This window comes from Calypte anna, chromosome 5A (genome assembly GCF_003957555.1).
Source record: "Calypte anna isolate BGI_N300 chromosome 5A, bCalAnn1_v1.p, whole genome shotgun sequence".
NCBI lineage: Eukaryota > Metazoa > Chordata > Aves > Apodiformes > Trochilidae > Calypte > Calypte anna.
This window is the reverse complement of record NC_044251.1, coordinates 32,240,866-32,266,280: the sequence shown is the minus strand read 5'-3', so window position 1 is coordinate 32,266,280 and position 25,415 is coordinate 32,240,866. Positions and strand designations below refer to the sequence as shown.

General features: G+C 44.5%; 1 protein-coding gene across 1 annotated transcript; it reads right to left on the bottom strand.

Moving 5' to 3' along the window:
• Positions 1-9,695: 9,695 nt before the first annotated feature.
• DIO3 (iodothyronine deiodinase 3) lies at positions 9,696-11,386 on the bottom strand. The gene has a single exon (XM_008500032.2). The coding sequence runs from the start codon at positions 11,127-11,129 to the stop codon at positions 10,305-10,307; it is 825 nt and encodes a 274-aa protein (XP_008498254.2). The 5' UTR covers positions 11,130-11,386; the 3' UTR covers positions 9,696-10,304.
• Between the last annotated feature and the right edge of the window lie 14,029 nt (positions 11,387-25,415).

Here is a 25,415-nt window from a genome sequence, read left to right as displayed (position 1 = left end):
CCCTTTCTGTGTTCACTATTTGCACCAGTGAATTCTGTGCTCTGTCTGACATGTTGGATACAGAGCATTGCTGGTATTCAGATATGATAAATTATGGCTCAGATCTGATATTTCTTTTTTAGTTTTACTGTATAGCATATACTTTACTTACTAGAGTATAGACCTTAATAAAACTCTTACATAAAGAAAGTTCTCCAATGGTCATAGATTTAATGTCCCTCCATCCTTTTTACAGGAAGAAAAATGACTAAAACTTGAAGTCATACTCTGGCATGTTTGAATGCCATATGCCTGTGTTATTGAGAGGCTGGAGCAGAGTATCTGGAGAAAGATGAGAGTGTGGGTGGCAATAGAAAAAACAACCATGACTCTAAGTTAGCAAGATAATATCCTTACTTTCTTCTGTGGGTCTCAAGAGTGATTAAAAAAACATTGGTGTTTTAAAAATATTGCTGAAGACTACAGTGTGACTCATAATGCTTCAGAGAATGGAATTCTTGGAAGTTTCACTGTAATGCCAGATTTTAGAATGGAGGGCAGCAGAGCTGCAGAGAAGTAACATGAGGATATGTTGACGGAGAAGGAACATATCTGAGGAAATGCAGGCAAGAGAGAAAGAAAGGAAAGAGAATGAGCCTGGGGAGAGATGACAAGACAATTATTTATACTGAGAACTTGTTGCTTACACTGATGAGAATGTTTCACTGCTTTTTGAGATTTTATTGGCCAGCATGCCTGCCTACACAATACTTGGTCATATGCACAGCAGGGGAAGATATGCAAACATGTTTACCAATCAGACAGTGAAAACAGTTAAATGTGACTCCAAAAGTCCATCCTACAGCTGGCCTGAAACTTTTGAATTAATTTTTTTTTGGGTGGAGGTAATAGATGTCTAGTAAACTCAGCTATTTTATGAGAGAATGTATTGGCTAAAAGTGAATTTTCACTGGGAAGGTTTCTCAGGACAGAATAAATGTTCTGGTCAGAATAAAATAAAGAAGAAGGACAATAATCTGGCATAAAATAGTAGCCTCACCATTATGGCATGCACCTAGTTTGTTCCTTGATGCTGTGACATGCATGTTTTATATCCTAAATAATTACTTTTGCTGGGAAAGTGAGCAGTCTTTCTCCCACCATTCCAGGTTCAGATTCATGAACATGGGCTGAACTTGTACTATAACCTCCTCTTTTAAGTGAGTGCCTTAACTATCTGGCAGCTAAAGTAAGATTGAATTACTTACTGGTGAAAAAGATGCTGTTCATTGTGGAAGCCTAAATACTGAAATCTAAGCACTTTATTTTTTTCAAGATTCTTATTATCTATTCTCTCCTATAATCTGTATCTATCATTTATGCACATGGTTACACAAAACATATTGGTTCAGAGTGCTGAAAATGTGTTGATGTCTTAAAAGTGGAAAATGCTGCTGTGTGGATAGAAACTTTGTATACCTTTTAGATATTTCATGATCAGCCATCTCAGATTCACATCTGAGAAGTTTCATGACTTGGTATTTGGTACTTCCCATCTGAAAAAAAAAAACGTATATCAAGGAAGCAAATATTACATCATTTGTATAAGTGATGATCATGTATCACAGTTAAATAAATACCCTATGCGAGCAATTATTTGATATATTTTTGGCTGAAATTTGTTCATGTAATTTGATTGATGAAGTGTGTGCATAAAGAGCAGATTAACAGATCGTAACCAGTTCATGAACAAATCACAAACAGGAGGAAAGACTACAGAGCAGGGTCCACTTCAGTAACAGGAAAATGTAGATTTTTGAATTGGCCAAAATGAAAAATGAAACTTTAAAAAAATTTATTATTTATTTATTAAGTGTATTTCTTCTGGGAAATTAAAGGCAGTTATATTTAAAAAGGAAACATCTGAAATGAAAAATGTGGTCTATTATGAAAATATGAGGTTTTAATTTTAACTTTTTTATGTTTTAGTAAATTCTTTTTGGAATAATTTTGCAATTTTGGGGTGGATGACACATGGAATTTAGCCAGGATTAACTGGTAATTTGGGCAGATAAAACATTTGATCAAAAATTTGTCCAGCTTTCCTGGACTTATGATCTACCAATTCCCTTGCTTCCCAAAGCTGGGAACTGAGAAAAGTTTATCCATCAAAGGATTAGTGCAACTTATTTGCTCTCATAGTTCCTGTCATCCTATAGATTTCAGAATATGTGAACACATCCAGACTGTTATGATCTCAGAGTCAGCAGCAAAATTTACAATGTATGATGATATTAGGTTCTCAAAGAAACAGGATCTTTGGCAGAGTGAAAGAATGCACTGAAAATTTGAGTAACAACAGCAAGACAATCTGCATCTTCCGTTTGTGTAGGAGATAAGTTGAAGCTGGGAAGCATTTTCTGATATGCCCATTAATGGATGTACAACTTATCCAATCACTCAGGAGCTAATACTGCACTTTTCTGTTCTGTGCATAAAAAATGTCATGCCAAATGACTCTGAGTGGTATCCTTAATGATGAATTTACAGCCATCAGTAAGGAGCCTTCTTCGATTGTCTGCATTAAAGCAGCAGTTGATTATAATCCCATCCAGTGATGCTTTTCCTTGGCCTTATTAAAAAGAGCAGCATACAAGGCAATCATACCCTTGGGTGTCTTTTGACTTGCTCAAAAGTATGGTGTAAGTGTTGATTTCTTTTCCAAAAAAACCCAAATTCCATTTTATGATGATGACACATCCATTGCCTAAAAACAAATGACATGGAAATTACAACGAATGCCCTGGTTGCTCACCTGGCATAAAAATAGCAGCAGGTTTCACAGACAGTATTATCTGGGTTTATCTGTCAACTCTCAGTGCTGAGCCTGGGAAATAGACAAGTAGCTCCCTCTTTTCATCATCCCACAGTTTGGGCCTTGTCTCATGCATTTGTACTGCAGTGCTGCAGCCTCTCTCAGGGACCCTACATGCCTGATGGCTGCTTCTCCATCCCCTGGCCCATGAAGCACTGTCTTGCTGCATTGAACAAGAGAAGATTGACACATCTGGAAATGAATTGTAAGTGGGTGGCTGTGTTCAGTAACTGGAAAGATCCCTTTTTTCAGGATTAGATGTATTATCAAAACTAAAAGATTCCATCATAGTAACACAGAATAGATGGTAAAAGACAAAGGAGATCTCTCCCAGCTTCCAGCAGTGTCTGCAGGAAGTGCCAATGCTAATGCCTCTGGTTAGCTTCCTATCCAACTTTACAAAACACAAATGTATTTCTATAGCACGTGCCAATATGTTTCAGTTCTGAGTTTCTCCAAACCACTCTTTCTGTTCATGACAGTGTGACTGAAGACTTTAAAGTTCAGCCAGTAAAAAAATGGAAAGCAAGGTCAATGACATTTCTTCCTCAACCTGTTCTTTTTCCTTCCATTTTTTTCCTCTCAGTAGAAAATTTCCGGGAATTATTTCAGCTGAGTGACTCAAGTGAAGATACCTCATGAGAATAGGTGAGGTCTCACAGGTCAGTTCTGATGAATGGCTCCACATATTACAAATTCTTTTATTTCTTTTCCTTGCCACACCTTTGCTCTTATCAGGTAGATAGAACTATTGACTTAGTTTGGTGATGTGGTAGATTATTGAGCATCAGAGATACATCAATCAGCTAAACACTTAAAATCTATAGATCTGCATGAATACCTAGTTTTTTAACTAGAGTTCAGCATAAGCATTCAAGTGGTATGCATTCTAGAGATGGCAATATACAGTTAATAGAAAAAAAAAGATAAAAGGAAATAGAAGAAACAAGACAACTAAGTTAAATCAAATATTTTCCATTTCCATTTTCTATTTCCCCAGAACTGTTCTTTGTTCAATAGCATCACATGCCATGGATGTGTTCCACTTAGAATGGGAAGAAGCTGAAATGACCTTAGTAGTGTGCCTAATTTATTGTCTAATTATCATTTTTTGAAATAAATATTTCATTATATAAAATGCACAGCTCCCTGACTCTCCCTTTCCAATGTACCAAAACCACTTTGGACTAATTCTGATCTCTGTTTGCAATTGTATGCATGTGTCTGTGTGTTAATGGCAGAGCATGTGCTCTGTGTCCATGTGCTGCAAATCCAGTTGACAGCAGCCTTGCACCCTGCTCTCTCCTGATTGTCCATCACAAATTGTAAGTGAACAAATAACTAACATCTTCTTTTCTTGTGTTGAATTCTGCAATTACCACAATTTCTTCAGCCCAGTCCCACAGTTTTTATGAGTCATCTCCCTTATAACAGTTTTTACAAAACATACAAAATGTAACATGTACCTTTAAATATTATTCATCATTTAATAAATTTTTTTTTTATCACAAATGTATGTTTAAAAATTTATCCATAGGTTATGAATTGATTTTTATTCTTCGTAATTATCTCCACTATCAGGTCTTCAGCATTAACTATATATTTGGCATAATTATGCTTGTTAAGTTGTACGAGCTCTGAGAAAACTCTGGAATATGTTTCTGGAATATTTTTTTTTAAGTTTAAGATACCTGAAGTGAGGTTCAGTGCTCTGAGACCTCATTTAAGTTCCGCAGTGTGGCACATCATGCGAGGAATTGTGCCTGATAACTTGGAGGGATTAAATATGTGTACTGAATTTTGGCTGCTGTAACAAATGTACATCCTGACCAGTTCTTCACATGACAAAAGCAAGGCCACTAAGGAAACAGACATTTGACCTTAAAAATCCTGGGATGCCTTGAAATGGATGTGAAAGTCTGGTGAAATACAGACTGATCAAGCAGTAGCTTTGCCATCATCCTTAGCCTGATTGCTATAGGTCTTAGTAAAATGTAATTTTTTTTTTTTTATTTTTTTTTTTTTTTTGTAGTGCCTGTTACTCTATAATGGATCATGGAATACCCTTCTGCCAGAGGCCATGTGGCAATTCTTCCTTGAATGACTCCAGTAAGAAGTGCAGGTCTTACCAGAAATTCAGTAATTGCCTGTGTGAGGATAATTCTGGGCACTTGGGAAGTGGTGTGTAGGAGGTTAAACTGCCTTACCCCATCTGGCCATGTCCTAATGGATTTTTCAATATAGGAAATAATTATTACTTAGAAGGGAATGGAAACAATAACTTCCATGAGTGAATTCAAAAAGGAGCTGTTAACTTGGAAAAGAAAGAGGAAACATCAAATAGGCCTGACTGCTGATGGGCACAGGAACTCATGAACCAGAGACTATGGGATCCTTATTGTTTAAGCATAAGCATTATACCCTGAGAAGACTTCTTATATAAAACATATTAGCTGAAGGCCTTTGATCTTGTCTAGTGATGTATTTTCATGTGAAAAGTATTCAATAGTGCTTACTGTTCTAGCTAGGATGTTTTTGGCTGGTGACTGTTAGTGCATTTACCACTGTAAACCACTTCTAAAATATCTGGAGAAGCAGGCCAAAAAGACAAGAAATATTTGGAGTAGTCAATTAAACAGAGGTTATAAATTAACCCCTTTGCAAGAGACATCATCAAGAATTTGTCTGAAAAGAGAAATTTGCAGAGAAGGAAGCAGGTGTCAAATTCCTTCTGGCAGCTGGATGCTTAAAAATGATTAAAATTAAAAGCTACCTGATCTAAAGCTCAAAACACCAAGAGAATGTGCCTTAACAAGTGGAAGGGTACACGTACCAGTGGCATTTAAAACTCTCACACTGTAGGGAGGGTGAAGAATGGTGAGGAAGTGTGCTGACCTGACTGAGTTCCAGAGAGATTTAGGACACTGGCACTGTGAGGAAGGAGGATCTTGAGAATGATTTTTGAGCTCTGTATTCAAACATTTGGCTTTCTTCCGGAGCATGCCGTAGAAAAATAGAGCTTTTGAACCATCAGAGAAGAGAAGGAAGTGCAATAGCCCAGATTTTGATCATAATTACACCCAGGTGGTTCTGAAGTGACTACACCCGTGTCATTGAAGTTATACCAGTGCAAAACTTGTGTGAGAATGGAATCAAGCCTTTTGTTTTCTTGCATTTGTGTACCAAAAGAGCACTCTAACAGCTCTTGTAAATAATAAATTAATAATGATGTGATGATCTCCCTTATGACTGGAGGAAGTATGGAAAAATTAGAGTAAGAATTCTTTGCATTCTGCATTCTTGCAGAATTCTTTGAATGTGTCATGTCTAGATTTGTATTGGGCATATGATGCTTTGCTGGACTGATTTTAATTTTTATTTCAAACACTGCTAATATCAAATTCAATCAGTAAACCGTCAAAAGCTACAACATACAGCTTCTAGATCAAATGAGTAGACCTACGTTCAGTTCATCACAAAACACCCTTAAATCCCCAGCAGAAAGTAGCAATGAAAACAACTAATGAAAGAAGCAATGAGAACAAGTGCTTTTGCTGTCTCCTTGCTGTAAAACAAATAATCTTTTAGTACTTGGGTTTTGTCTGTGTTTTCCCATTTGTGCCTCAGAATACACCAGATTGCAATGTTACATCACATTTTTAATGACTGGAACCATGTCCTGAGATCCCCCTTCGACCACACCACAACTTCCTTCTTTCTTTCTTTTCCCCTCCCGGCTAGAGGACTGTATGCAATTATGCTGAGGACATAATTCAATTAATTATTGACAGAACGTGTAATCACCACTCAGATCTCTCCCTGATAAATCTTCGCTGCTCTCTGACTCCTGTTTGTCATGAACTAGGGAGGTGGAAAAGCAATAAAAAAGAGTTTTAAAGATAGGACGTTTCTCAATGCTCTCTACAAGCGGGAGAGGCTTCTGACAGCTTGGGCACTTCGGTTGCGGACCGCATTGTTCTCGTGTGTCCTAAACAAGTGTCCCCGAGAAAGCTCAGGGGAGTGGGGATTTATGCTTGATTTTAAGAGGAGACGCTGGGAGCAGATAACTTAGATTTGTGCAAAGCACAAGTGTGAACTCTTTTAGGGATTCCGGGCATTCATAGCAATTTTTTCTTTTACTGGTGGTTAAAGAGAAAGCAATAAATAAGAGCTCTGTGTTCGTCTAAAGGGAAGAATGTGGCTTTAGAAAGCTGACTGACTTAGAAATAAATAAATAATTAAATCCTGACCTCTGATACCCTTTGCCCAAAATCTGCTGGTAGCAGAAACTAAAGACGAGGCTGTTTCTGTAACTATTAAAGCCCGACTAAAGACATTGATCGTTTCTGTCCATATGACCGGAAAACGGCCTGGGAGCCGGGCCGGGGTGGGGTCGTGCCAGGGGGCTGCCCGTAATTTCGGATTACAACCGAAGCACGCCAAAAGTGGATAAGAAAAAGAGAGAACGAGGTAAGAAAGGAAAGAAGGGCTTTATTGTAAAGTGCGAAAAGCTATGCTGTGGAAAAAAAAAAAAAGAAAGAAAAAAAAAGTAGATAGAGGCTGCCTGGGCAACCTCGGCTAACCCTGTGCCGGCTGTAAGGGAGGGAGCGAAGCTGCAGGGACTCGGACAGCAGCCGAGGGCCGGGTGGGTGCTGAAGCTCCGGGCAGCAGCCCCGGCCGTCACACGCCTCTGGGATCCGAGCCCAGTGCTGCCGAGGGACCTCGCTCTTCACGGTGCTCCGCCGCTGTTCGCCTTCGGGGGCCACGGGGCGGTACCGGCCCCGCCGGGGCTGCGGGCACCGGGGCGGAACGGGGGGGGCACCGCCTGCCCTTTTCCTGAGGCTACCTGACAAAGAGCTTCACGGCAGCCTCCTGGCTAGCAAGAACCCCACTGCCTTTGGTTTTCACGACAGGACTCGGTGGGCAGAGACAAGGCCTGGCGGGGGCAGGGACGGGGGTGCCCCGGGATGGGCGGGCAGCGGGGCAGCGGCGGTGGGCTTGCCCCTGAAGCAGCCCTCAGCCCGGACCGGCCAGAGGAGCGGCACCTTCACCTGGTTTCTGGAGCCTGCCTCACCTCCTCTCCCCTCCTTCTGGATGTGCCAAAGGGACTTTCGTTCTTTCTTTGTGTCGGAAACAACGTTCGAAGGGAGCTGGGCGTCGCCGTCATAAGACAGGAGGCAGATGGGGCTGCTGATACTTGGGGGTCTGGGAAGAGGGAAGAGCGCGGGGTCGCGAGGAGGTAGCCAAAGCTGACGCTCCCGTACACCAGGCAAGGGCCACGGACGGTGGCTAGAACTAGCCCAGACGCTGACACCAGTACTGTGCCTGGGCGGGGGCTGCCCAGCCCGGGCGGAGCGGGGTGATGTCCTGCCACAGCCTGCCCTGCTGGGGCTGCCGCCGAGGTGCCCCCGCCACGCCTCCACTCCCGACTCCGAGGCTTCGTCGAGGGCTCCGTGCTTAGCGCCCAACGCGCAGCAAAGAGAAGCGATCCCACCTCGGCCTCTTATACCGCCGCCCCGCCATCACTGGAGGTGCCCGAGCGGGCGGAGCCGGCGCATCCCTGAGCCCGGATGAGAGTCTGCTCACGGAGGCAGGGGAAAAGTGAAGTGCTGAAGGGTTTTAAGGCCGGTAGAGCTGTCTGGGTTGGGAATCCCGAAACGAACACCTGAGTAAAATCTTTGCCCGATTTCCGGAGGCGCTGCGTTGTCGCCGCTCCCGCCGAGGGCAGGGGCTGCGGGGGCGAAGGGGAGCGAGGAGCTGGGTCGGAGCCTCTGGTTTAGCTGTGAGAGACTGCCCGGTGCTGCTTCGTCTGGCGGGGTAGTTGCGGGAGCAGTGACACGGGCTGGTCTCAACCTTTAATATTGAGGAACAGGGACCTTGTGGGGACTGATGAACATTGTCATTTACCAGACAAAGGCTATAACGCCCTTACAAACAGCTTCCCGGTGTCCCCCAGCTACAGAAAGCGGCAGAAAGCTGCCTCCCCAGCTTGCCCTACCTTCGGGCAGTGCACCCCTCTCCAAAACTTGGGGTCTGAATAGCCCGAACCTCTCGTCCCGCTGCTGCCGAGGACAAAGAGGCGTTCAGAGGCACAACGGGAGGTGCTTAGAAGACCCGCTGCTTCTGGGCGGATTTGCAGAGCTCGTGCGGGGGTTTCGGGATGCTCTCCACGCTCAGCTTCACCTGTCCGGGTGGCTCCGGGGGAGCGATCTCCTGTATCCCTTCACCCTTTGAAGCGCAGCTGCCGCCCCCCGGAGAGTGGGCTGAGCCTCGTACCACCGGGACGGGCGCTGGTCTCCTGCGCAAGCCCCGCAGCCCGCTTCGCCTCCCCGCAGGTGCGGGTCGCTCTGCCCACGGACGAGTTCCGGCTCCGGCACCGCCGGCGTCCCCGGTGGGACAGTTCTCCGGGCCAGGACGACTTCCCCCCGCCTATTTTTTTGGCCGGGATTCACTTGCCTGCACGGTGCCGGGCAGCCCTGCACCTTCGCCCTCCAGGGGCTCAGCCTCAGGGGCGGCTCGCCGGGGCCAGAGAAGGGAGTGTCACAGTCCTCCAGGACAGTCTTTATGACGATGACCACCCATATACTCCCTCCCCCGAGGGCCCCAGAGGTTTGGATTTTCCCCCGGGGACGTCCAGTACCCTCCCTTCTCTTTTGAGTCCTCCTTTCGCAGCGGAGCGAGAGCCCGTCGCCGGGCGCGGCAGTGGCTCGCCGCCCCCCAGCCCCCAGCAGCGCATCCTCTCCTGCCGCTTCGCCTTTCCCTGCTCGGCAGCGGGGAAGGGATTGCGAGACAGGCAAAAGAGAAAGTGAGTGTAGCGGTCCAGAGATAGAGACAGTCAAGGTTAGACGTGTATTTACTCAACCTTTATTATTTTTAAAAAATCATTAAAAAAAAAGGTGAACGAACGTCTTACAACCCCCCCTCACATAAATAGGACATTCCGTTCAGCTCTGGCTATTGGCAGTTCTAGTACTTGACAACATCAGACGCGATTTCCTGGCATTAGAGAAACCCATTTCAAAATCGGTCATCACAAAGAAATACTAGAAATCCCAGTTAGCACTTGCTAGGCAGCACGGAGCACTTGTACACAACTTTTCAGAAACACACCCGCGCACACACGCAGCTAGGAACAGATCCCGTAGGAAGAGAGCCTCCTTAAAAAATAGTAAACGCTTCTCGAAGAAAAAAAAAAAGAAAAAAAAATAGAGAGTTATTTACAAACGCACATGGAAATACAGTATTGACAGAGCGTGGCTGGCAAATCAACATGATTTGAATAGAGAAAGGACTATGGCACATCTTGCTTGAAATCTCGCAGAGCAGCCTCCTTCGAGTGTCCCCGGGGAAGGCAGCTCCTGCCATCCACGTCGCAATGCCCTCTCCCTCCTCACCTCTTCTCCCGCCCTCCCCTCGCCTCTCCACCCCTGCACTTCTTGCCAGGTCCTTTTTACACTTGGATGACCACCGTGCTGGGGCTCTGGAGCCGGGTTTTGTAGTGGTCTAGCCAGCTTCTCAGCTCCGAGATCTTGTAGCCCTCTGGTCCTCTGCCTCCCTGGTACATCACCTTCTCCTCCTGGATGATGTAGAGCCTCTCGAAGTAGGCACCGTAGGCGGCGCTGGAAGCATTGTCCATGGTGTCCACGGCTAGGGGGCAATCGGGCGCCCCTTCCCTCATCAGCTGAGCTGCCCGCAGCCTGTCCTGGAGGCACTGGTGTTTGGGGATGCTGTAGGCTGCGTCCGAGCTGACCCAGCCGTCGGAGGGGTGTGCTTCTTCTATGTACACCAGTAGGAAGTCAGCAATGTCCACGAAGTGCGCGGCCAGGCGCTGGAAGGACCTCAGGCGGGCCATGAACGGGGGTCAGGTGCAGCTGCCGAAGTTGAGGATGAGCGGTCTCTTGCCGCGGGCGAAGTCAAGGATGCGGAGCCTTTTCTGCCCGTCCAGCTGGATTACCTCGGGGTTGGGGGCTAAGGAACCCACGTGCGCCGACTTGAAGAAGTCGAGCTTCTGCCCGTGCCACACGGCTTTCAGCGACTCCAGCGTGAACATGCGGTTGGAGTCTGACACGCAGACCGGGGGATCGTCGGGGGGCGGCCCCTCGCTGGCGCTGGCCGCCTCCTCCGCCGTGGGCATCATCAGCATCTTCTTCCTAATGCACAGAAAATCCAGGAGCCAGAGCATCACGGCAGTGAGCAGGAAGCGGGGGAAGAGGAGGATGCAGGCGGCCGCCTGGGTGAGCAGCTGCAAGGTGTGAACGCCAAGGGAGTGGAGCATCGCAGCGGCTTGTGCTGCAGGGCGCTGGCTGCCTGGGGGCCCCCACGCACCCTGCTTGCTGGGGTCTGTGCAGCACAGCTGAGATCCCGCTTCTCTTTAAGCCCATTTTATAGTCAGGGATTTAAATGAAAAGTGACTCCACCTCCGGCCAGAACCCGCCCCTCTGGAACTTGAGCCTGGGGATTACCTACCCCTCCACTCTAATGACCTAAAAATACACAGACAAAAGGGGAGAGAGCCCCGGCGGGAGCTGCGAAGGACGTGCAACGAAGCAGGGAGCAGGCGCTATCAGGCACCAGCAGAGAGTCGGAGATAGGGCACCGCCGGGGTCCCCGGCCGCAGATAGCGGCAGGCGCTCACAAACAGCCCCGCCAAGGACAATGCAACAGGCACAGCCCGACCCCGGCCCGGTCCGACCCCGGCCCGGCTCCGCACGGGCTGTGCGAGCACGGGGACGGCTCCGTGCCGGAGCGGCAGCGGGGGCCGTCCCGGCAGCGCCTGCAGGTGGCAGGGACGGGCCGCCCGCGCCGCCTCCATCCCTCCCCTCCCGGCCAGCCCTGTTACCCCCGGGCACAGCCCGCACCCCTCCACGCGCCCCGGCTACGCGGGCAGGGTATCCGGGGCTCGAAGCAGCGGACACACCGCTCCCGCATCCTCCCGCCGCGGCGGCGGGACGAGAGGCGGCAGCTGCCGCGGCCGCAGGCACCACCTGGCTCCGCGGCGGGCGGCCCGGGCCCGGGCCCCGGCGGCGGCAGCTCCCGGCGCGGGAGGGGGCACTAGGTGGGCGCGGGCCGGCGGGCATTGCCCCGCGGCGGAGGAGGGGCGCGGGGCGGCGCTGTGGCCGCTAGGGGGCGCTGTTGCCCGAGAAGCCGAGCGGCGGCAGCTGCGGGCGGGGGGAGCTGCGGGCCCTGCCGCCCCCCGGCCCGGGCGTGTGCGCAGCCCCGCAGCCTTGCCCCGACCCCCCAGTCGGAGGGGGCGTCCCCGTGGAGTCAGGTCACCCGCTTCTCTTCCTCGGATCGTCTGTTGTTGTCCCAGGGACGCACCGGGACCTGGGGGTGTCTGTCACCCGGTCTGCTCCTGCCCGCTCATCTCCCATGCCCTGGAGTTGAGGCGCGGACGGTGCTGCGGGGCTGCCCAGACGGGAGGACAGCGGGGGCAGTGATCGGGACAGAGGCAGACTCAGGAGAGCTCTGCCTATGCCATATTCCCAGTGTCCTGCCGCACCCAGGTGAGCTGTGAGTCGGGTCAGTTGGGTCCTTAATTGGAGACCTGGCAGGAGCCAGCAATTTTTTTTTTTTTCCTCCGTTGTCAATTGAACTATAAACACAAGCTGCTCACGTGAGTAGGTCTAGCAAAGTCCTTACACAGGTGGCTGAAGTGTCACCTCATGGGCGTGGTCAGGTAGACCTCTGTAGTGTCCCCAAAGGGGATGTGTAGTGGGTGGTTTGAGGTTGGGTGGATTGTGTATTAGTAGGAAAGTGCTTGAAATATGCAGAGCTGAGCACAGAAGAGACACCTTCAGTCTTTGCCTGGTCAGAAGGAATTTTGTGGCCTGTAGATTCCTTTCTTGCTGGACTAGATGGGGACCTGTCCCAGAGGTAGAGAACTTAGATCTTATATGGTATACAGACACAGCCCTAGACAATATATCACAGCTCTGCTCACAGCCTTGTCACTCCAGTGATGCAGGGTTCCCAGCTTGCAATGTGCACATCGTTTCCTCACCAACTTCTTCAGAAGTTGTCCAAAATGCTGAACACTGCCCTCTGCTACACAAATATAACTCATGCATCTCTGAGCTGCTGTTAGGACAGCTGCTGCTTGCCCAGGTGCTTGCCAAGCTGACTTCCGTGACACACAGCCCAAGAATACAATGTGCCTATGGTGTCCTGAGCACCCCATTTCTGCCTGTGGCCTCTGCCGTGTCTTTGGCTAAGGATTCCCAGAGGCTTTGCAACTCTTTCTGGGTGCAGCCTGCACTTCTCCAAATGTGACTCTGCATGTCTCTGTGCGTCTTGTCTTAACATCTGCAAAATGGAAAAATTAATGCTGAGCTTCCTCATGGGAGTTTAGGCAGCTTACTTCATTTTTATGTAACTTATTACAAGAACTCTGAATAAAAGGCAAAATTAAAATCTCAGTTTTTCTTTATCTGGTTCCAAGTAAGCTGTTTTAGAGCGATCTAATCAGGCACCTGGTTTGCAGCCCCCTGGTGCACCATCCTCAGCTGGTGTCAACCACAAGGGAAGGGAATTCAGCATTTTAGCATCTGAATGGAAACATATTCTCCAGTCCTCCAGTTTTGGCATTCTGTGGTGCCCAGTCCAGGGAAAATTACTGAGTAGATATTTACTATATTGTCAAACTTATTTTGAACTCTTCATGTGGGCCTCTCACCACCTCTCTGTGCAGTTATGCAATCTCTAAAACCACAAATTAAAGCCTCTAAACAGGCGCAATAACAAATTGTGGTAGCTCTGAAGAAACCCCCAGGAAAAAAAATTGATCTCTCAAAGCCACCTCTTCAAACTATGCTGACAGACAAAAGCCTGAGTAAACAGATGGGTTTGCAACCCTGAATATCAACAAACTTTGCTCTGCTAGATCAGTGAGAGATATTCTGAGGTAAAAAAGAGTATTTGGTCTTACATAGTGTATTTGTAGCTGGATAGGAACTTTGGAAATGTCTTTTTCTCCATCCCCTGGAAATAATTTTGCTTTTATAGCTTGAAGGGAACTTTCAAATTGGGGTTTCTTATTCAGCTGTGGATAGAGCAGAGAAATGAAGCATTTTGCACTGCTACACTTTCCTGCCATAGGAAAATGGAAATATAACCTGAGGCCACTGTGTCAGAGTGAAAGGGTGGCTCTGCAAGCCACGCGTGGATGTGTTCAGTTGAAGCACTGCGCTCGTGTGTATTTATACAGAACTCCGTGGGAAAGGGTGGAATTCCTTCTGCAGCCCTTTGGTTCTCAGGGGGTTTGAAGTGACGTGTCCCTGCTGTTCTCACTTCTGTGCTATGCTGGATAGTGTTCAAAATAATGTGTTTTCACTCCGGTAAACCCTCTCTCTACTTTGCAAGGGCTTTTACCTCCCAGTTGGATCTTGGAGTATTTTTAGGTACGTGAAGGTAGTCGGTCTTTCTAGGAATCCATATAAACTGCTACTCACAGTGTGGGAACTTGTGTCTTCCTGTGCACTGAGGAGTTCATAGAATATATCCTAAAATATGGGGTTTACAGTGGCACATCTGGTTATGGGTGGTTTTTACTCTTCTGCATGTGGTCTGTGGTTCAGCAGTACTAACAAATATATATAAGTCTGAGTGTGTGTCTGCATGTGTGCACATACAGGGTTCACATTATTTCTCTTTTTGAGAACTTTATAGTTGTAGTTTTCCTTCATTTGATAAATGTACTTTATAACTCTTTTAAAGTTCTTTTCATAAACAGGGGCTTGAAAATAAATTCAGTAACTTATAAAAACAAAACCTCAAAAAGCTGAAATTAAAAACATCAGGCCAGCTTTGATGTAGAGGATGTGTTGAAATGGTATATTTACATGTTTATTTTCTATTTTATAATTTCCTGTGCAAAGGCATGCAATACTTTCTGACAGGAAACTAAATGTGTTCTGGAAGAGTTCCACCTCTCATGTCCTCTAAGTTACATGTTGTTAATGTGTTAGAACAGAACTTTATGTGAAGAGAAATGAAAAAGACTTCACTGAAGTTTGGATCCGATCCTGGAATAAGAGCCTGACAATGTTGTCTCTTTTAAGTGTAAGCACAGTGACTACAGAGAGATGCAGTAGTGCAGTGGTAAATTACTCACCTATCTGGTATCTGTAAGAAGTGGGTAAATGTTTTATTGCTGAAATTGGAGGTGGATAAACTCCATTAACATTTTTTTGGTCTCAGTGACACCTCTGGAAAAAAGTTACCATAAACTGGTGTCTATGCATGGGTCTGGCTGTCTCTAGACCTACATCACTCTTAATCTTTCAACACTTTCAGGTGACACCTGTTTTTCTTTTTTTATCCCTCCTATTTTATTTTTTTTTAATATATATGTGACTCAGAAAAACCCACACGAAGTCAAACACCTAGCCAGTGCTTTGAGTAACTTTGAAAATAGAAATTAAAAACATGCCATACTGTAGCTTGATCTATAAGTTTGCTAGAAGAGCCAGGGACTTTGACTGTCCTACCCCACCCTGGCATTCTCACCTTTGAATAGATGACAAGTATGTCATATGACAAAGAGCTTCTCTGCACTGAAGCTTTTTAATTCCCCCCCTCCCACACACACTTCTTGCCGACTCTGGGCTGAACTGCAAGGGAATTATTTAGTTTGGAGGAAGGACTGATTCCTCAGCTACAGGTCTGTTAGTGCAGCACTCAGGTCTCACCCTGAGTAAGCAGAAACCAATATTTTCTTGAGTCTGTGACACAACAAAGCTTTGCAGCATGAAGTGTACAGTTGCCTCATGTGTTAAGGGGTTTCTGCACCTGCCTCCACACTGCTGCTTGCAAGTGCCCTTGCTGTGCTAGCAGCCTGTCAGGCAGTGATAGAAACTTGATAACTGAAAGGTTCTGGATTAAGAAATTCTGTTCTTAAATCCATATTATTTTGGTGACTGGGTTTACATTAGGACCCCTGAAATAGTGTATAGTATCTCTAAATAGTTTGTAATAGTAATAATCTTACTGTGCAACTTGAATGCCAAAAGATGCAACTTTCTATCCCATTGATCTTTCCTAATTTCTGTTTGCACTTTGTGATCCTGCAGTGACCTGTGGTGATTAGGTTTGCAGATCAAGGGGGCAGACAAGCTTGGCATTAGAAAAATGAGTTATTTCCTGACAGGTTAGTTCCCTAAACTCGCTCATGACCTATGGAAATGATCACATGTGATGCAGACAAAGCGTATGGGAAAGGGCCACAGCAGGTAACCAAAGCAGGGGTAACAGAAACATCCCATTAGACTGCCTTAGCAATATTATCAAATTGTCTCAAGGGTGGGACTGCATAGTGAGAATGTGTTATGATCAAAAATTTCCTGAATAAGCATCAGTGCAAGGAAAATGTATATAGTTTTACCCTTCTGTGTAGTGGAGGAGTATAGGAGATGCACAGGACATGACAGTGGCAGTCACAAGGTCCTGCTGGTCAGTGGAACCAAAAGGGGTGCACAGCTGGCTTCTGGGGTGAGCCAGCAATGTCAACTTCAGCAGCAGCTGCTAACACATTTCCTCCAGCAGTAAAAAATCAGATTATCCAGAATCCCCCTGCCAAACACATCTCTGCTACCTATCAAGGAAACTGCTCAAAAGCTGCTGTGCCTCAAGAGCTCAGGCTGGATCCCCTGGTAGGATGGTATAATTATAGTCATTTGAATGGTTTTCATTGCAGCAAAGACAACAGGCTAGTCCAGAAGTGGAACCCCATAGAGTTATACTTAAGCAGCAACTTTATACACATTGAATACAGATGAAGTCCTTGGCAGAAAGAGAAAATACTTCTTCCATTGTCTTTGTTTGTATTGGTTTCAGGTGTGATGCAGAGGAAGCTGAAGAGGTGAAATTTATTGGAATCTAAATCTCCTCTAAGAAAATTATGACTAAATTCTCCATGTGCAGTGTGTTATAACAGTGTGTTTCAGCATGACAGCTCATTTCAATACACTAACACCATTTAAAAAATGAGAATAGCAGACTGATAGTTACGGTTAGTTTTCATCTTTAGAAAGGCAGCCTGGCAAGGGCATTTTCTCAAAATGTTAGAGGATACTTTTGATTGACAGACTAAAGGGTGTGTTGGGGTAAAAGAAACACCAATCCTTTGAGGACACTTGCCATGAGCAGTCTCACTGCTGCCTGCCAGCCTTTGTTGCAGGCTGGTTCTCAGAGCCCCGGGGTTTGTTTGGTGAAAGCCATCAGTGGCGAAACGCCCAGCCCTTTCCTGGTGATCAGGATTTTGCCCAAGCCATGTAACATGGTGGGACACAAAAGGAGAGCTGAAGAGTCAGGGTGCAATTTCTGCCATCTCATTTAGTGATTGCCATCAGGTATAAAGAATTTCAAAATAATATAATTTAATAATTCTCAGCTTTTCAGGCAATATTCTTGCCTGAAGATACACACATTTGAATTTTCAATCTGTAACAGGCTCAGGGGAAAAGGCAGGAAAAATAGCATTAAAAAAACACATTTATTCAAGAAAAATCTTTAGGGATCATGTCTAAGATAATCTTTTTTTCAGGGTGACCCTCATCTTCTGCAATATAATGGTTTTACCCAGCAGTGGTTTAAATGTTTTGAATAAGCTGTAGAGTAGGGGAACAAATACTTTAGCAAGAATGGAGGAATTTAGTCTACCTAGAAAGGCAGGAGTATCAGCTCACTTTTGAATATAGAATGGAGATGATTAATCTACTGGCCTTTTATCCCCAAGACCAGTAAAATGTATCTTACATGCATAATGTTGTCTGGTTTAGTGTAAATAATCACTTTAAGCATGACAGACCTGTTTGAGGCATGTGGTATGGCAAACAGGAGGCCAGAAGGCACCAACACGGTGCACTCAGGCTCTCATCAAATAACTCACTGCTTCAAGCCTTGTCTTTGCACATAAATGTTTGAAGTTTTCCACTGATTTTTTTTTCCTGGCACTTGCCCCATGACTCTTATTATTTTTAGCCATGTAAAATGGCATTATGCAGTTGCTGAAATTTGTTTCTTTCAGCCCAGAGTGATTTATAAGTATTAATTTCCAGGATGCTGCCTTGAAGTTACCTTCTTTTTGTGACCTCAGGATTTCTCTTCCCAGACCTCTGGTATTTATTTTTACTATTTCTGTGGTTAGGGTTTGGCAATGTTTTTTTGGATTAATGACTAAACATACATAAGAACTGGAAGGAATAGATGTCTTAATCTCCTAATTTATGTGTGAGTCGTTTATCAATACTTCTGGACAGATTTGACACATCCTAATAACAGACCTTTGCAGCCAGATAGAAAGATTTTGATGAATCTGAACTGCATGTAAGTCTTCACTTGTTCCAAAATACATGCAATTTGCTTATTTTATATTGCAACGCACTATTTCTTTCTCAATCTTTGCCCAGAAAGAATTGGAAGTGGAAGTCAGTTAGTTTGGACAAGTACACATTGTTTATATGGAATATTTTAATTGACATGAAATAGTGTAAACCTGCTAGCTCCTCTGCTCTTGGATGAAGAAAAGATCTTTGGCACAGCAAGGGCCTGTATTTCTGTTCTATTTTTTACTTTTATGCAGGAAACTGCAAATAATTTAATAGTCAGATGAAATTACTCAGCATTTTACTCAGTTGTTGAATTTTCCTCTTAAGCAGTTTCCTCATAGTGCAGATGCATCCCAGAGTCTTGAGTGAATTGGTGGATATTTGAAAAGTCACAGCAGCCAGGTGAAGTCCCTGGTGACTGGAAGAAGAGACACATTACACCCGTTTTTAAAAAGGGTGGGAAGGAAGACCCGGGGAAGTGCTGACCTGTCAGCCTCACCTCTATGCCTCGGAAGATCATGGAGCAGATTCTCCTAGAAGGTCTTATAAGGCACATAAAACACAGGAAGGTGATCAAAAGCAGCCAGCATGGCTTCACTATGGGCAAATCCTGCCTGCTGAGCAGAGTGGCTTTCTATGATAGGGTAACTACAGCAGTGGACAAGGGGTGTGATCAGTGTGATCCACCTGGACTTCTGCAAGGCTTTTGTCATGGTCCCCTACAATATCCTACTCAGCAAGTTGGAGAGATATGGATTTGATGGGTGGATCCTTCAGTGGATAAGGAATTGGCTGAATGGTCACATCCAGAAGGTAGTGGTCAATGGCTCGAAGTCCAGATGGAGACCAGTGACAAGTGGCGTCCCTCAGGGGTCCATATTGGGACCTCTACTGTTTAATATTCTAATCAGTGATAAAGGGATTGAGTGCATCATCAGCAAGTTCACAGATGACACTAAGTTGAGTGGTGCTGTCAATAGGGCATAGGGATGGGATGTCATCCAGAAGGAAAAAGAATGGAACAGGTTGCCCAGGGAGGTGGTTGAGGCCTCATCCCTGGAGATATTCAAGGTAAGGCTTGATGAGGCTCTGAGTAGCCTGATCTAGATGAGGATGTCCCTGCTTACTGCAGGGGGGTTGGACTAGATGGCTTTTAAAGGTCCCTTTCAACCCAAATTATTCTTTCATTCTATAATTTTGCTTTCATTAAATACCTGGTAATTTTTATCTGGTATCTCCTGCTGATCTTTTCACTTTCTCTGTATATTCTTATTTACCTTCATTATTTATTTACTTAGGCTTAATGCCTTCCCTCCACAGTCTACTGTGAATAAAATGTTCCTCTGAAAATGGTTAATTTTGTACTTTGTTTACAGAATAGTCTTGCCATGTTGAATCTGATACTCATTAGCAGGAAAAACAGAAACAAAAGGAGATACATTAGTTCTCACCACAAATCATTTAACTGGGATCAGGATCTGACCCAAAATGTTTAGGTTAGCTCAACAATTCAAGCTGATTTAAAGGGTCTCAGTGTTTAGGCCTAACAGCACGTCCTCTCCTGACTTTTTATTTTTAGCGACTCCACAGTTCTTACTTTATGTGAATTTTGAAGTTATTCTTAGTCCAAGCAATATAGTCTCTTCATGGGGAAAACCTGTGACAAGCATTGCTATGTGACACAGCTCATCATTTCAGGGGGCCTATCATTTCCACCTGGGCTCTGGCAGAAAAAAAAAAAACCCACAACCAAAGGTTAAATGGTTACTATAAACTTTGATATTAAACTTTAGGCTCCCATTCATCCTTCTCAATGTGTGAATCATTGTGGATACCTGGAGCGATCCACCATCCCCTGTGAAGCTTAATTTAAGGGCCACAAATTGCCTCTGAATATTAACATATGTGCAAATCCGTTTCCTGGAATCCAACTGTAGTTTTATTTCTGACATTTTAATAAAATTGATTTTGTGAGAGTACTAATCCCTTGCTACTAGTTCTTACCTGAAATCAATTTTGAATTTCCTAAAACAAGAAAACAAGAAAAGGTATTAGAACTCTCTTTTTAAAATGAGAATCATAGACTGAGGAATAGATATGCAAATAAAAGGGATTAAAGTGATCTCAGTCTGCTTGTAGACAGGGGAAAGGGTTTGAAATGCACATTTATTGCAAGGAAACCCTAGATTTACTGGGTACTGCAGGAACATTTTCTTAAAGAACAATTATGTTGTACTTGGAAAAACTGACATTTTCTACATCTTCTTTCTTAACTAATTTTAATTGGCATTATGCTCCCACCGAGCAAAAAAAAAAAAAAAAAAAAGAAAGCAGCAAAATATAAATTAAAGTAGGAGCAAAGTATCTTAGCTGATGAAAGCATAGATAAAAGGCTCTGAAGCCTTTCTTACAAATATCTTCTACAAAATGGGGCAGTCCTCAGGCAGTGGTGGCCCATGCCTGTTCCTTGGCCTCTTTTGCAGTCGTTGACATTGCGCTGCCAATGAAGCAGCTGTCACTTTTTACCAGCATAATGCCTGCCAGCAGCCAGCTTGGAAGAGCTGTTTTTAATTAAATTCCTGATTTCAATTGGATTTTGGTTTCAAGTTCACAGCTAACTGAGATTTTCAGGGTGGGGTCTTATAGGGCACCTAGGAGTATTTCAGCCACCTCTGTGTAACAGAGTTTTGTTTGGAAGCATCAAGCATTGCCTCAAAATGAGAGACATTTTTTCCCTCATTACTTGCGAGAGATCTTCCAGGATCTTGCTGCCATTATGGGTAGAATTATTCATTTTTCCAGCTTAAATCTATCTATGGTGGATGTGCAACCCTTTGTTCTTGTGCCAACATTGTGTCTGTGCTGAGGCAGTTTTCCTGACTCCTCTCTCTCGGTGTGTTAAAGAGGGCAGTCCTGTCCCCCTGGGCACTGTTCCACGGGGGCTAATGAGGCAAACTCAGGGGTACATCGGCAGGGATGAGGGCAGGCAGATTCCTGCTCTCTCAAATGACCTGAATGAGCTGGGATGCAAATTTTCCCTCTCCTGGTGCCTGTAGTGCTATGCCAGAGTAATACTAAGCCTGAGCTGCTGAGTTCTGCTGGAGACTTCATTAACACTGTGCTAATTCAGTCTATATGGATTCTGGGCCAGTAGGAGGCCAACTGAGGCTCACATTGGTCTGCACCTGTTTGTTCAGATGTGCTCACAGTCTCTTCTCATGAGATGGATTTTCCATTTCTCTGGTCCTCCTAGAAGCAATCTTCTGCACCTGTTTCATGTCAAGTCCACTTTCCTGCATCATATACGAAGAGATTAATTGGAGAACAAGAGATGGCTCTACCCTCTACTCCTTGCATTAGCACTGCTTGGCACAACATACGGTCACTGGTTCAGCACAATCATTCTCATCAGTCTGGTTGATGTCTGGAAGTCACAGACAAACACAGATGCAGCTTGACAGCTGAACACCTGGACAATGAGTGTGGCATGTCAGGGACATGCTGGGCATACCCTACGTGCGCTGTGTAATTTGATTGTTGCAAGATAGCCTGGGCCTACCTGAAACACAAAGGACGAATGAAAAGTTTACGAATGGTAGCTCTGGAATCTCTCTGCTATGTCAGCCAAAGCACTGTGGAGTCAACCCATCTTGGTGAGCCCAGTGCAACCGGAGAGCATCAGGCTGATTGTGCACTCATTGGCCATCTGCCTCGTTCATGTTTCCCACAGGCTGGATTTCCTGCTCACGCCGTGCATGGCATGGGATTTCCCAGGCACAAACATGGGAGCCCGGGCACATGCTCGGGGGCTGTGCGACAGGGCTGTGGCTGTGGATCTCCCCATATGGAGCACAGCTGTGTCTGTCCTTGAAAGGGGTGACCTAAATTTTAGTTTTCCAATGACATATGACTGGCATATCCTTCGCTGCTGGAAATGCCCCGTGTGTTTTTGTGAATAGTACTTGTTTATTATAGCTCCTCTCTTAAGGGGCTCATGCTAACCCTGAATTTGACTGAACCATCTAGAGTTTTCTCCTCCATGTGCAGCTGGCAAGAGCACAGTTTATAGTGATATTTTTTGCTGCCAGCTTCATGAAATTGAGCTAGGCAATTCTGGATTTCATCCTATTGGTATTGCTTCAGTCCTTCAAGTCATTCAGTTCTTCCAGAGAAACAGCCCAGTACTGTTCTGCGCTCCCACAGATTTCATGAGATATCTCTCAATATCTGCACCCTAGTTTTCTACATCATCTCCGCTGACCATATTCTTGTAAAGATATTTGATCATGATAATCAACAGATGGCAGATAATGTTAGCTGATGGAAACTCTCACAGCTTTGGCAATTAAAGTAGTGCTGGTAGTGTTTCCAGCCAAGGTTCTGCCAAAACGTAATTAGAAATGTAGGTTTAAAATGTGATATTTCTTTAACTACTGTAAACATCTTTAAAAAGAATAAAAAAAATAATTTTGAAAGGCTTTGCTTAAAGATACTGCTGTGCTTATGATTTAGTTAATTCTTAGGCCAAATTAATGCTGAAAGTGTATTATAATATTAAAAATATTACAATAATAAAGGTTCATATTTCCATTATTAGGAATGTTCCCCCCTTGCCTAACACTGTGCTGTGTTTCCTGTATGCAGATGATCTCAGTTACTGCGATAAATCATACTCCTCTTTCTTGAGTGAGAGGCCAGAGAGATATTGCAACAAGCACTTGCTTCCTGGCATGACACCAGACCCTTTCAGCAGTGGCTTTGGAGCTGGCCCTTAAAGAAGTTTTGTTGTGTTATCCAAAGAACCAGGCCTTCTGTTGCTGCCTTCTCTATACCACCAGGACTGTCTTCTCCCAGCATTATTCTCATCACCTCTCTCCAGCTTCAGGGCTGAGAAGAAAACCTAAGAAATATAAACCAAATGCAACAGTGCATCTGAAAGCAGTCTAGGTAACAAGCTCAAGGGGTACAAATTGGGCTACATCTTGCATGGGTTCAGTGCCACTGTCATGGTGACAATTTGAAGCAAGAAGGGGAGGATCCTAGATCTGTGTGATTTAACAGGAAAATTTTGGTGCTAATAGTCACCTCTTGCCAAGATCCACCCAATCTTAGGCCTGGCAGGCTCCATGGGTATAACACCACTTTTGAGGGGAACCACGCTGGAAGAGTGTGCCTCCTGAGGAAACAGGAGCAGGTCTTGTTCTTGGAAGCATTATCTCATCTGGGGAACTGGGACAGATGTTGCCTATCTAGTGGGTGCCACCAGCACTTTGGCCATTGGTGCTTTGGTAGGAGATGATCAAATTTGAGTACGTGGCAATAAGAGGCAGTGATGCAGCCACCAGCATATAATGAATCGCTTTTGAAGCTGTTTGTAGCTTTTTCTCATTTTTAAGGAATAACCAGTCAGAGAAAGCTTTTATAAAATATTTACCATCCTCTCTCTGTGTAAAAATAATCTACTTTATTTGGTGTTTGATGTGTTATTTGTACCATTAGGAAAACAACCCCTATTCTGTTAAACACCTGCATGGAAGTATCCCAAAATGACCTGATATGATGAATGCTGTTATAGACTGTGGTTGAATAGGTACTTCTTTTCCCAGCTGTGGGAACTGTAGAAACTGAAAATGTTCTTTCTGAATAGTTCTGGAACCAACTTTTTCTCTCATAGAGGTCTTTCTAGTATAGAATTGAAGTTGCTTAAGTATATTTCCTTGCAGTGAACTTTCTAAAAATAATAAGGGATGATAAATAACGTGGCCTTTGTATTCAATGCAGTGCTCATTGCCATCAAATTCTGGAACCACAGCCCTCTTGTAGAGAGATTCAGTACATCACCTTTGATTCACAGCTCTCAGTTGCTGAAAAATCCTCTCAGAATGCTTGCCCTTGGCCCTCAGTAACTTGCTGTTTCCTTGAATTGCATACGATGAGTAAGCACTTGAAGCAGTGTACATCTGTACATGTCAGTAATGTTTGTGTAAAGTTTATTTTAGCTCCCTATATTATATTGCAGCCTTCACTTTCTGGGAAAGGTGATGCGAGGAAATTGTTTTGCTAAGTAAGGACTGCAAAATTCATTACTTATTGCATGTTATTCACGTACTCTTTTATAATTCTAGATGGCTTTTTGCCATTCAGGGGCTGAACAATGTCAAGTTGGAGTTCAGCCTGGGCATTTCTGTCCTAAAATACATGAGGATGAAAGTACTAATGGGGTTACTAGCAGCTTTCTGCCAGTTTAGATAATTTGTGTGTTGAGGGTGAAGTCACTCCCTTCTATATAAGACAGAGAAGTCTGAATGTACCATTTTTCTCTCTGTGTGCATTTGAAGTGTGAGGTGGAAATTTTTCCTTGCTCTTCTGGCTTAATTGAGCTGTTAAAACTGCCCTGGAATTCACCATATCTGTAATTGGATAGTCCTATAAATATATGTGCAGGTGCCCAAAATGCAACTCTTCTCTTGAAGAGATATTTTTAATATTTATTTTTTTTAATGGGAAAAAAAGAAGTGCATTAAATGTGTCCATCAGGCCTGTTTGGTCCTGTCCAACGTGGTATCATTCATAACTTGAGCATCAGAATGTCATGGGAAACTGTGAGTAATCTGAGAAACTCAAGTTTTTACTAAGGTGAATTTTCAAGACCGTACTAAGAAATCACATACTTTTTGAAGCACAGTTGGAAGTCCAATCTGGCTTACCTTAATGAAGGTGGTATTATAAATACTACATTAGAAAGTGAAGAAACTGAGGTAAAGGATGTGCTTCTGTTTCCATCTGTGTTGCTTCACTTCATTAAAGACAATCAGCATAATTCTTACCATTAGCAGGATCTCATTCTCTATCTTTCAGTCCTACACATTCTCCCTATGATTTGGTATCATTTCTCCTAAGTGGCATTCCTCCAAACTGTACCATAATATGGGTAGATGAACATCTGCCTGTGGACCACTGGAGACCAGTCTTGACCCAGCCCTAACTGTAGAGCTACTTGAACACAATTTCATTGGTAGCCGATAGTCCCTGAGCATCTCATGTACTTGTCTAAAAAGAATTCAATGAAACTATCAATGAACTTCACTCAATGAACACAAGTTCATAACGTATTTTGACTATTTGTTAACACAAATGAATGTGTTAACAGTAGTTTTTGTTTGAAAACAGCAGTATTGCTTATGAGAGAACAGTTTTTGTTTTTCTGCTACAGTTTTCACACATCACTATTCATTTAA